Below are 11,842 nucleotides of genomic sequence, written 5' to 3'. Positions count from 1 at the left end.
TTACATATATAAAGTACAATTTATTTTGAACTCAGGGCCTTGCACTTGGCAAGTGCTTATTCTACTGAGCTATCTCCCTGGCCCCTAAACTATCATCCTAAATATTGAGACTAAATAAATAAATAGTGAGCCAATGAAGCCATTTTTTTAAGACTGAGGTGTGGTTTATACTGATTTCAGGCACCTAAATGAAATGCTACTTTCCTAATAGAAAGCTTTTTAAACCAATAAGCAAAATATATTAATTCCTCCCTGAGTTTACATCTTAGATAGTCTGTTACTTTCCAAGAATATAAAACTAGTTCATGAGAAAACGATATAATGCATGTAATATGACTACTTGTTTAATCTAGCAAGATACTATCTTTGTAGGATTGTCACAAGAAGGAAAAACACATTCACATATATCAAAATTAAGTTATAAAACCTCAACTCAACTTTGGGCCTTGAACTCAGTGGACACCTTATTTTTGTTTATGTATATTAAAAGTCAACTTCAGAGATCTCTGGGTAGAACCCAGGGAAATGTAAGATCAACAAGGTCATTACTAATATTAGTATCTGGAGATTATTAAGAATTAACATAACACTTAAGGGGTTATGATATAACACAGCAACAGCTACAGTAACTTCTCTTTTATTCTATCCCACTGTGTGCCAAGTAATAAAGCAAAAACTTCTGAGAAAATGCAAGAGCATTCACTGGCTTGAAGGGGTGAGTAGGAGCCTATACTTTGCCACTTAATACTAACTCTTTCATGTAAGGAACCCAAAAATAAATTAAGAATAGAAAAGAAAGGGACCAAAAGATGGAGAGAAGAGGGAAAAACAAGGGGAAGGGGACAAGAGGAAGGGGACCTAAAAAGAATTAAGATGTGTTATGCTTATGTATCAAGTCTTCATGATGAATATAATCATTATGTACTGTAAACATGTACTAATAAATATAAAAATTAATACAAAACCAGCTATGGAGTTGGGTCTGGCAGTGCAAGCCTGTAATTCCAGCATTTGGAAGGCTCAGGCAGAAAGATTTCCATGAGTTGGAGGACAGCCTGAGCTACATAAGTAAGTACAGAGCCAGTACGCACTGCATGGCAGGAGCCTGTCTCAAAAAAAAAAAAAAAAAAAAAAAAAAAAAAAAAGCTATAGATTTCTCACAGCTTCATTCTTTAACTCATGAAAGGGATGGTGGTGGATACTTTCTTACAAGTTGTTGAAAAGATCAAATGAGATTATGTATAAACAAAGTGTGACAATTAAGGTAGATATGTATTTAACAGGGTTATAGTTTCCAGATTACGCTGTATAAAAACATTTTGGCAGAGTGCCCTAAAATGTATCAAACATTTCATCACCACTAAGATACTATTGAGGCAAACAGAATACTTAAAAGTAGGTGTTCCAAACTATTTATATTTAGTACATTCTACACTGTACTGAATGAGAAGTCTCATTTGTGGGACTCAATCCTTCATGTGGTCCTTAAATGAAACTTTTTTCCCAACAAGATTTTACTTTAAAATATAATCACTGAATGGCTACCAATATTAATTTTTACAATAAAAACTTCAAGAAATATATTTAATTACAACCGTAAGCTTACTATAGTAATCTAAGTTTACCATATTTAAGCCTTCACTCTGGTTTCTGTTGTTAATTATATCATTTTACAAATATGACAGACTTACTCTTCCATGTATATTATACAAACTGCTTTATCTCTAGTCTTGAAAAATCATCGCTTTCTCTTTATCAGTGATCTAATATGAATGTAATCAAAATAAGCCTCAGAAGAACACAAAATTAACATATTGATTCTGAGAAACTGAGTGACTAGAGATGTGGGAGACAGTCTTCCCATATCCTCTTTTGTATATGTTGATTTTTGAATTATATAAATAAATACCTGTGCAGAAAATATTTTTTTTTCTTCTGTATTTTAGGGAAGGGTCTACAGGGTGTTCAGGGTCTCACTAATAGATCAGATTCATAGTGATCGGCCTGTTTACAGCCTCCCAAGAACTGGGATTACAGGCGCGTCACCATGCCCAGTCTCAATTGCCATCTCAGTGCTCCCTGGGTGCGGGGCCAGCATGGCAGGCCTGGGGATCAAACCTCAGTCCCTGTGAGCAGGTGCTTTAATCTGCTGAGCTATCTGGCCAGCCCGAAAATAACTTTCAAATAGAGGTCAGTTTACTACCTTCCCACAACAAATCGAGCCAACAAGCATTTATATTTAGCTCACCACACTGATAATTACTTTCATATAGCCTGAGATCTTGGAGGGAAGGATAGTTTTATTTCTGTATCCCAGTACTTACTATTCAGAAAGCACAACAAGAAGTTGAATGGTTGACATATTATTGCTTTAAATGTTTTCTTGGCCATTTGATTTACTTAATCACCACCTGCAAAATTAATCTACTGGCAAGAAAGGGGTTGACAAGAGAAAGGTTTAACCTGGTAGGTCTTCCATGAAAATTCATCTAAATGTGTGAACTCAATAGGGTTAGAAGGAATCTCGAAATCTGACCAAATCTCAAATTCTATTTTTACCAAAGAGAAAAACTGAGAGTATTTAATTATTTGATAAAAGACACCAGCAAAGTGATAGATAGGCCAAGATCAGAACAAAATTTGCTCTATACTATGACATCTGACTAAAAACTATCTCTTTTTCTGTACGTCCATACTATACAATTATATTGCACATAAAATTGAAAACTCTCAGAATAATTTGTAGTATAAGGGACTGCATGATAAAGTAGCTTAGACACTGAAATACTATATTCACATTTCTGTGATGTATGCCTGCCATGCAAATTGTCTTACATCATTGATTATTCAGATATTACTTGCAAACCTAATACTTCTCAACTCTCCAAACTAGGTATTATCCTATTCACAAAAGGAAACAAGATTTACAGGCTTAAACAACTAGCTTACATTCAACTGCTAGTTGAATCGAACACTTGATATAGTGGTACAACTAGGAAGATGAGTGCTCATTCTTTTGTTTAAAAACAATTATTGACATGAGTTTGAAGAAATGTAAGACTACATACTTAAGTCTGATTTGGGGTTTTAAATATGAGAGGGTCCTGAGAAGCACATATGCAAGTTAATTCACCTAATTTAAAATTAAGAGATTTTGTAGATATTTTAAAGCTAAAGTTGTCAAATAATATACCCTAAATATAAACAGCCAAGTTTACAACATGTATAGTACATTTATTGATTGGTGCCATGGAATGATGGATAGGACTGAAACAAAATGGCTATACATCCTAAATTTTAATGGGAGAGATCTACCAGGCCCTAAACAATGCCTGATGAAGATGAGAGCATATACTGTGTAATTTGGTATGTCAAAGGTTTGTTGTGGGAAAGACACTAAGTCAATGATTCAGATGTGCATATTCTTTGTGGATGCAGTAATTAGTATTGTATACTCTAAAATGACAGCCCTAACTCACAGCCCACTGGTTGCATTTACTATAAGCTTAGGATTTGTTTTCAATTCTATTGTTTTGCAGTAATATTCCCCATTAATACTGTCAACTATTAAGGTTTCTTATTTTTAAAAATCTGCTCTTCTAATGTATAAGGAGTTAAGCAGATAACATCATTCAAGCTACCTTTAACCAGTTTTTTTTTTTTTTTTTTTTGGCTAAAGCATCTTCTTCCACAGAATTAAGTATTTAAAGAGTAATTCAACTAAGAAATAGAGTATATATACATCTCCACAAAATGATATACTGATCTAAAACAACCTATTAAAGCAATAAATTAGATTATTTCTCATCATTTACAAGTGTTCCTATCCCTTTTCTTATTTATTATTATTATTATTATTTTTTTTTTTCCAGTTCCAGGGATTGAACTCAGGACTCTGTGCTTGCCAGGTAAGCACTTATTCTACTGAGCTATCTCCCCGGGCGATCCTATCCTTTAAGACCGTATTTTAGGTGAATCTTACTATATTTTCTTCCATCATGATTATTTCCATTTTAGTGGGAAAAAAGTCAAACTTCCTTTATATTCTCCTAACCTATTCCTCTATTAGGAAAGAGATTTACTTGTTTTTTTTTTTACCATTACCTTGGTGAGGCTACTATTCCCTAGTGGTAGTGATTATAGAACATGATTACTTCCAATTTCTCTAGTACAGAGAAAAGATAAACTCTATTCCATCCAAATGCCCAAGTAGCAGATCTATAAATCCAGTATCACATCATTTCCAAATTGTGATCTTTTTCTTTTCTTTTCTTTCTTTTTTTTCCATTACTGAGGATTGAATCCAGGGAACTAACATGCTAGCCAAGTACTATACCTTTAACTGTAACTCCTGAAGTCCCAGGACTTGAATAATATATCTAGTGTGTGATTTACACATTAGTTATAAACACAGAGAAGCAAAATGATTTCCACAATTTTAGACTTAAACGTAAGATAGTTCTAAAAAGTGCTTCTTGGTTGACAGTTCTGCCTCTTGGAAGACATGATCCTCTCAAACTTCAAGTTAAAAACAAACAAAAAACCCTTCCTTAAAAAAAATTATATGTATAAAATTGTATTTCCAGTACATGCTAGAGTACATCATTTAGCATTCACAATTTATAGTATTTTATCAGTAGCCGTTAACAAACTACATAAATAAAACCATTAACAAGGTTAAGAGATATATATGCCACTAAGGGATCTTTACAATCAGGTTTTCAACAGTCTTGGACTGCAGTTGACAGTCCACAATTGCAGCCATTCATGAGTTCCTGGAATGCAGCCTACTGAGTTCACATTGCTTGGTTATCTATGGAAAGCAATCTGTACTGTGTTCTCTTTAGGGCCAGTAAATTTTATGTATCTATTTACAGTAAAAGCGTCTGCTAAATGTGTAGCTATTTTAAACAAAATTTTAAAAGATCACTATAAAAGTGGCCACACAACTGTATTTTCAATCATCATTCAGTTACATCCTTATACAAAATTAATCTGATAAAGTTTCAACAGCTAACCATATGCCTTACTAATGGGAATGTCTACAAAGATATCAGGGTCAGGCAATGATAACTGAGAACTTTTTGCATATACAACTATCAGCCCTTTTAAAGATGTAATGATATTATGATGTATTAACATACGGCCAGACTCAATGTAAATGATCCCAATTTGATCCAAAATCATGCGCTATTTTTAATGTATCAATGTAAAATCCACTTCAGCTTTTATTAACCTCCCATTTTCCTTCCATTTCTCAAAATACTATCTAATAAAATCTTAAATTTTTGTTAAAAAAGCAAACATGTTAATTATAAAATTTCATAAGGATATGATTCTGTCAAAGTATTCACAAAGTTTAATTAATTACTCTTGATCCCACACTGCAATTTTATTTTACATCTGAATGACTGCAAATAAAATGTTCGCAAATTTTAATTTAAGGAGACCCAAAATCACCATATTAACATTTTTAGTTAGTACTGTTCCCTGTCACATATTCATCTTGGCAATTTAAATATATGCCTGGAAAACTGTGTCATTTAATTTCATGCATCAAACTTTAAAATGTCCTCTCTTTTACAAAGGTTTTTCCTTTAAAAAAATACTGTTTCTACTTAATGGATTCATTCCTTCACCAGGTGTGTTGGTCTAGTGATAAAATGTCAAATGTGTAAGATTACATCTTGGAAACTGACATGTTAAATTAAATACCAAGGAAAGACCATAACAAACACTGCAGATGCACATTGGATCAGCAATGTAGATTTTAAGAGATTAGGGTGAGGGAGAGAAATGCCATCTTTAAAATGGGACTATACACTTATGCTGTAGCTGAACTGCTGAAAGGATAAAAATGATACAGCAGTATTGGCAGTTCAAACATTCACATGTTTTGTAATGAGATTACCAACTTTTAATACAACAAAAGGAAAATAAATGCATCATTGTGGTAATGAGGTTATAACCTAAAGAATGCATTTTGGAGTTTCCACTCGTCAAGAGATCTCTGCTTCATGCCATATCATCCTATTAAGATTCTAGGCATATAACTACACATTCTCAAACTGAGAGAAGTTTGTAGTGGGGGAGGGTAAATGTATTTTTCAATTGTAGACATGTATGTTAAAGGAAAGGAAAAGAGGTTGGGAAACCATAGTCATTTCTTGAAAAGATATGGGGCAATGTACAGGAACACAAAAGTAAGCAAAAGGTTATTTACAAACTTACTAGGAAAAACTGGATTCTAGCTGCTAGAAAAAGGAAGATTTCTGTTTGACTATTCCTGTTGACTATTAGCAAAGATAAAGAAAAAAAAAGTTTATTTCAAGTTTAAATGTGTCCCGATGGGTGAAAATGGGAACAACCAAATAAATATGAGGAATATTTTGAAAGGCTTGTGGAATCAGATTAGTTGATCACATCCACATAAAATTTCTCAAGAACTAGCTAGCAGAACTCATTTATGTTATTCTTTAAGAGTTCTTAAGTGAAACATGAATCCCACAAGCAAGTCACCTACAAAAAAAGATGAACTTGCAATCCAAAAAGCAGATAATTGAATTTTACTGAGCATTTTTCATACATCACCATTTAACAAAAATATTATGCTAATTAGAAATGGGAATTTAATGAAATTATGAAACAGGAAGAAAAAAATTTTAACATCACATTGTATTCTTCTTCAAACCAATTATTCTAGAACCCATAAAAGTAATTTTGATCGTTTAACACACCTAAAACTAACTCCTCAAAAAACTCAGTACGTTCATGAGACTGTAAAAAATGTATTTCTCTGTAAACTTTAAAAACACCATAACGTATGAGCTTTAAGAAATTTTTAATATATATCAAAATTCCATGTAGTATTTCCTCAAAAATCACTAAAAATTCTCCTTAAACTATAGTCAAACATCAACAGTGGTAGCTAACGGTATAACAAAACACCAGTTTTCACTTGAACCATTAATAAAGCATCCCTTACATAGAGGGAGCCAACTACTGACATTTATACTTTTACTATAAACTGCTATCTTTAAAAACTTAAGTTTTTAGTACTACGAAAGAATCTCACACCTCCCTTTGCCACAGCATAAAGATGTATGGAAAGTAAAAACATCTTTCCAATATATTTTTTGCTTTGTATACAAAAAGTTAAAGAAGTCACCAGGAAGCTTCATGACCCCACTAAAAAGCTGAACACTTAGTTCATAATTAATGATCTTCAAAGCCTGGATTTGACATTACACTTTTATCTCTCCAGACTCCAGATACAAAGGAGGAGATCCTTATATGGGTTTTTTCTTCTCCTTTTTTTTTTTTTTTAAAGTAATCAAAGGGCTCACTTGAATCATTAATAAAGCATCCCTTACATAGAGGGAAGGATTGTTTTAAAAATTCCTATCTTAGCCTTAACACATACACTAACAAAACTACCAAAAGTGTAGCATGACTGGTATGTTTAAGAAAGGGCCTACTCTATGGTAACACAGTAGCTAGGAGCTTTGTGCATTCTTATCCATTTTAATGCTTTTGAAAAGACAAAAACTCTTATTACACTTCAGCAATGTTTATCAAACATAAACTAAGTTTTAGATTTAAAAAGACTAAAAAAATCTGCAAAAATTGCATCCCAAATTGGCCATTCTTATCAAATTTTTAATAAAAAAGACATCCATACCTGTCTTCATCACCATCAACAGGAATAGCTATGCTGAACACAGAGGTGGCAAGACTGTTCATAGGTGTTAACTGAAGAGGGTTTGCCAGGGAATCTGTAACAGGTGGCTTCACAACAGGCTTTTCAGCAATGAGAGAAAGTGGTGGTTGAGGTAGGGGTTCTGATTTTCTTCTAGTATCGTCAACTTGCCCGACTAAAGGTTGGGTCTGAGTCTGAAACTGACTTAAGTCAGACTGTGGTAGACTTGTTGGTGCACTGTGTGTGCCTTGAGCTAAGGGCAGCCCAGCGTGGTGGATTACACTGCTGCTCCTGCTGACTGGTGTATGGCTGCTCAGCGGCTGCGACTGGGCCAGGGGCGCAGGTACATTTGGCATAGTAACAGAAGTAGTAGACACACTAGGCACGCTTGGAGCGGGCACGGCAGCAGGCACGTTTGGAACTCCGGGCACCACGGTGTGAGAGCCACCAGGCACTGCTGACAGCTGAGCACTGCCACCGATCTGCGGGGGAGGCAAGGACTGAGGCTGTCCAGCCCCGGTAGAAGCCATGCCCGGCTGCACCACGCCTCCTACCGCAGCCGGGGTCACCCCAGCCGGCTGACAAGGCGCGGCCTGCCCGCCTTGTACTAGTCCCGGTCCCGGAGCCGCAGCTTCACTGGGCTGGGAAGACGTGCCCCTGATCGGTACACCTAGCGAAGAGGCATTCTGGCCGGAGCCCACGGGAAAGTTGGCCCCTGTAGGGGCTGTCGCTCCAGCGCTGGTGGAAGAGGGCTGCACTGAGCTCGGCGGCTGGAAGCCGGCCACGTGCTGCTGCAAGTACTCACTCTGGCCGGAGGGCTGGCCCGGCAGCACATGCCCAGGCTGTTTCTGAGGCTGGGGGTAGGCGAAGTGCTGGGAATGTTGCGTCGCGGGAGCGCCGACTGCCGGGCCCGGCTGCGGAGGTAGGGACGCAGCCGGCTGCGCCAGGGTTACATTCGTCGGCGGTAGACTGGGTCCACCCGGTCCCGGGGGGGAGCCGCCGGGCCCGGCTGCCGGCAGCTGGCTAGGCGGTACAACCGCCATCATTGGCTGCTGCCCGGCCGCTGCTCCCGCGAACGGCGGCAGCGGAACCGCGCTCTGAGCCACAGCCCCACCTACGGGCGGCGGCGGCGGCTGCGGCTGCCCAACGCTAAAACTCTGCGGCTGGGCCGGAGTGGGCTGGCTCATTTTCTCCGACGGGGGTAGCTGTGACACAGCAGGCAAGGAGCTGTCAGTTCCCGAGTCGGGCCCGTGCGCCCCCTGCATGGAGGCCACCACCACCACCACCGACCCTCCGGTCGCACCCAGGCCGCTGTCCCGCTCCGCGTTCTGGTCGAAAGTACTGCTGTGTCTAATGCAATCCCCGGACCTCGTCAGGACGCTGCTGTCGGAATCCCGCTCATAGTATTCCATACACGTCCATCGGCCGCGTCGATAGGGCTCCCCGCTCCCGTGGTCCAGCTTGATCACGCGGAAACGGGAACTGCAAGCGGTGGGGGGCTGAGCCGGAACTGGAGTCCCCGGCCCGGCGGAGGATCCCGAGCTCTGGGGGCCACCCGGGGCCCCGGGGGCGGGTGCTGGCGTGGCTGCCGCTGCCTGTGTATTGGCGAGGCCCGCAGCAACACTCCGGGTTGGAACGGCTGCTCCTCCGCTGGTGAGGGCCGCGGCGACACCGAGGTGCCCATCCGGGAGGAGATTTGGGGAGACGGTGCCGGGAGTCTCTGCATCCCCAACGTTATTAAGTGTCTCCTCGGAGGAGCTGCGCTCGCACACTTCCTCAGGGCCGTAGTCTGTGGCACGAGATACGTCGAATATCTCGGAGGAGACGTCCTCTGTGCGTGACTCGTCCGGGTCGTCCAGGCTCTCGGTGTCCTCGGTGATGCTCGTGGCCACCTGGGCAGTGGTGACACTGGTGATCTGGAAGCAGCTCTTCTTCTTGGCCGGCATCTTGGACATGGTGAAGAAGGCTGGAGGGCAGAGAGGCACGCCGCCTCCTCCGGGTCCTGAGAGAAACCGGGAAGGGCAGAGCCGGGCCCCAAAGACAAAGTCCGACTAGGAGCTAGGGTCTGAGGCCCGCCTCGGCGGAGTCACGGACTGATTCGACCGCCAGCCGCTCGGCGAGACATCCTCCTCGCCGTTTCCCCCGGGCGTCGGGCTGGTTCTCCGGCTCTGCCCCTGTCTCCCACGGCGGCTCCTCCTTCCTTTACACTGCCTGCAGCCGCGGCGCCTCAGTTCAGTCCCCTCAGCGACAAGAGCGCGATCCCAGGGGCGGGCCGCCGCGGTCAGTCCGGCTTGGTGCTCGCGCTCCGCAGGCCCAGGCTGGGTGGGAGTGGGAGGGCGGAGGGGCGGCGGCGGCGTGAGGGGCGGCGCTGCCCGCTCGCGCTCCTCAGCCGGTGCCGGCGGCGGCGCTCCGACGCGCAGCGAGGGGAGGAGCGGCGGGCCGGCGGGCTGCGCGCGGGCGGGCGGGCGGCCCTCGCTCCCCGGCTCTAGCCGGAGCTCAGCCCCAGGGACATGCCGACCGTCTGAAGCGGAAGCCCGCTCCGGGGGAGGGGAGAGCCGGCCGGTCCTCCCCTCACAGGGAGCCTCCCTCGCAGGCGGGCGGCGGCGACAGTCTCGGCCTCTCCTCGCGGCTCCGCGGAGTGAGGGGCGGCGGCAGCTGGCAGCTGGCCGGCGAGCCGAGCGCTCCGGCTATATGAGGTAGCGGCGGCGGCGGCTTCTTCAGTTCCTCTTCAGCGCGCCTGGTCCGTAAACCCTAGAGAAACTGAAATTCAAACTGCTGAAGCGGCGGCTGCAGCTCCCTCCCCTCGGCCAAGATGGGGCTGAAATGGCCGCGCCAGGGATGCTGGGAGGAGCAGCAACAGGCCCGCTGCCGCCGCCGCTGCTGACTAAAATGCCGCCGCTGCCGCAGCCACCGCCAGCGCCGCAGCCGCCGCCGTTCGGTGACGCACTGGCGTCGTGACGTCACCGCCCCGCCCCCTCCGGTTTCCTGCAGTTTCCCGTGGAAGCGGGTGGGGGGAATGGGCGGGGCTAAAGGTAAAGAGGGGTGGTTTCTTTATTTAAAATATTTTTAAATTTAAGTTTTGTGGTGAAAGTTCACTAAGAGTTGAAAAACTGAAACAATTTAAAATTCCAAACTAGGGAAGCTTACAACAGCACTAATCAACTGTTTTTATACCGGGTTTTCGAAACATTGGAAGACTGGAGGTCATGTGTTGTATCTAATTTTGAGGAAGATCTTAGCGAAAGAAAGACGTTAGGAAAGGAGATGAGGGGTCCTAAGTGGGATAAAGAGGGGTCACGGCTGGAGAAATCGAATGACTTAAGGGCTCTTGAAAATAAACAGTGACCACTATAGTTAGGGAAGTGAAATGCTGAGTGAAACACGATGATAAACCAAGAACTGATAGCCAGATTGAATCATAAAAATGATCTTTCAGCCAGCAGTTCTGTCTCCAACAGTGGCATCAGGGGATGGTAAGTTGCCCAGGGTGAAGTCAGCTTTAAAAAAGATTTGGAGTTACTTAGTCCCAGTTCTGAATTTGCTGTGATTCCACGATGGAAGTGTTCATTTAAACTCTTGAGACCGTTTTTAGTTTCAGCACTAAATCAGCTCATAGGCTCCATAAAAGTTAGACCCTAATTTGCTCAATAGTTGTTGTTTATTTTATTGTTTATTCTAAAATTCTTAGTAGGAGCCAGGGTATTATGTAGTTTGGATTGGGCGGTGAACAACCATAAAGGTCAGACAGCACTCTTTCCTGTCCTAGTACAGAAAACAGCTATGAAAGTATTGTGAATTTACCATCAAGTAGCTATTTTCCAGCAAAAGAAAATGCTAAGGCCGTTCTTTTTTAAACAGTGAAGACTCCTGGCATACTAGTCTTGATTTAGTTAAAATCTAAGTCTTGATGGACATAGATTTCATATCTATTGCAGCTTTAGGAATTGCATCAAAACTTACTAAAGTGTACTACGGGGTTCTCTACTCTTTGAACAATATAACATTTTTATCCCAAAAAATGTTTTGGAATTAAAATTTGCTCTGGAATTTTGGGTCCTTACTTGTATTGAATGCAGGTGTATTTTTGAAGCTCAGTAGAAGGCATGTCCTTCAAACAAGAGCACATAACATCCCTGTTTCTTA

General features: G+C 42.0%; 1 protein-coding gene across 4 annotated transcripts in view; it reads right to left on the bottom strand.

Moving 5' to 3' along the window:
• The window catches only part of Tsc22d2 (TSC22 domain family member 2), a 45,969-nt gene extending 35,893 nt beyond the window's left edge, over positions 1–10,076 (bottom strand). For all 4 annotated transcript variants that reach the window (XM_004643918.3, XM_012517528.2, XM_023704068.1 and 1 more), the window contains exon 1: positions 7,682–10,076. In XM_004643918.3, the coding sequence (XP_004643975.1) occupies positions 7,682–9,654 (1,973 nt within the window). In that variant the 5' untranslated portion in view covers positions 9,655–10,076. The remainder of the gene's footprint in view (positions 1–7,681) is intronic.
• Positions 10,077–11,842: the final 1,766 nt, after the last annotated feature.

The sequence above is a fragment of the Octodon degus genome, unplaced genomic scaffold (assembly GCF_000260255.1).
Source record: "Octodon degus isolate 3935 unplaced genomic scaffold, OctDeg1.0 scaffold00186, whole genome shotgun sequence".
Lineage (NCBI taxonomy): Eukaryota > Metazoa > Chordata > Mammalia > Rodentia > Octodontidae > Octodon > Octodon degus.
The sequence above is the reverse complement of the archived record's forward strand: the minus strand, read 5'-3'. Positions and strand labels throughout refer to the sequence as shown.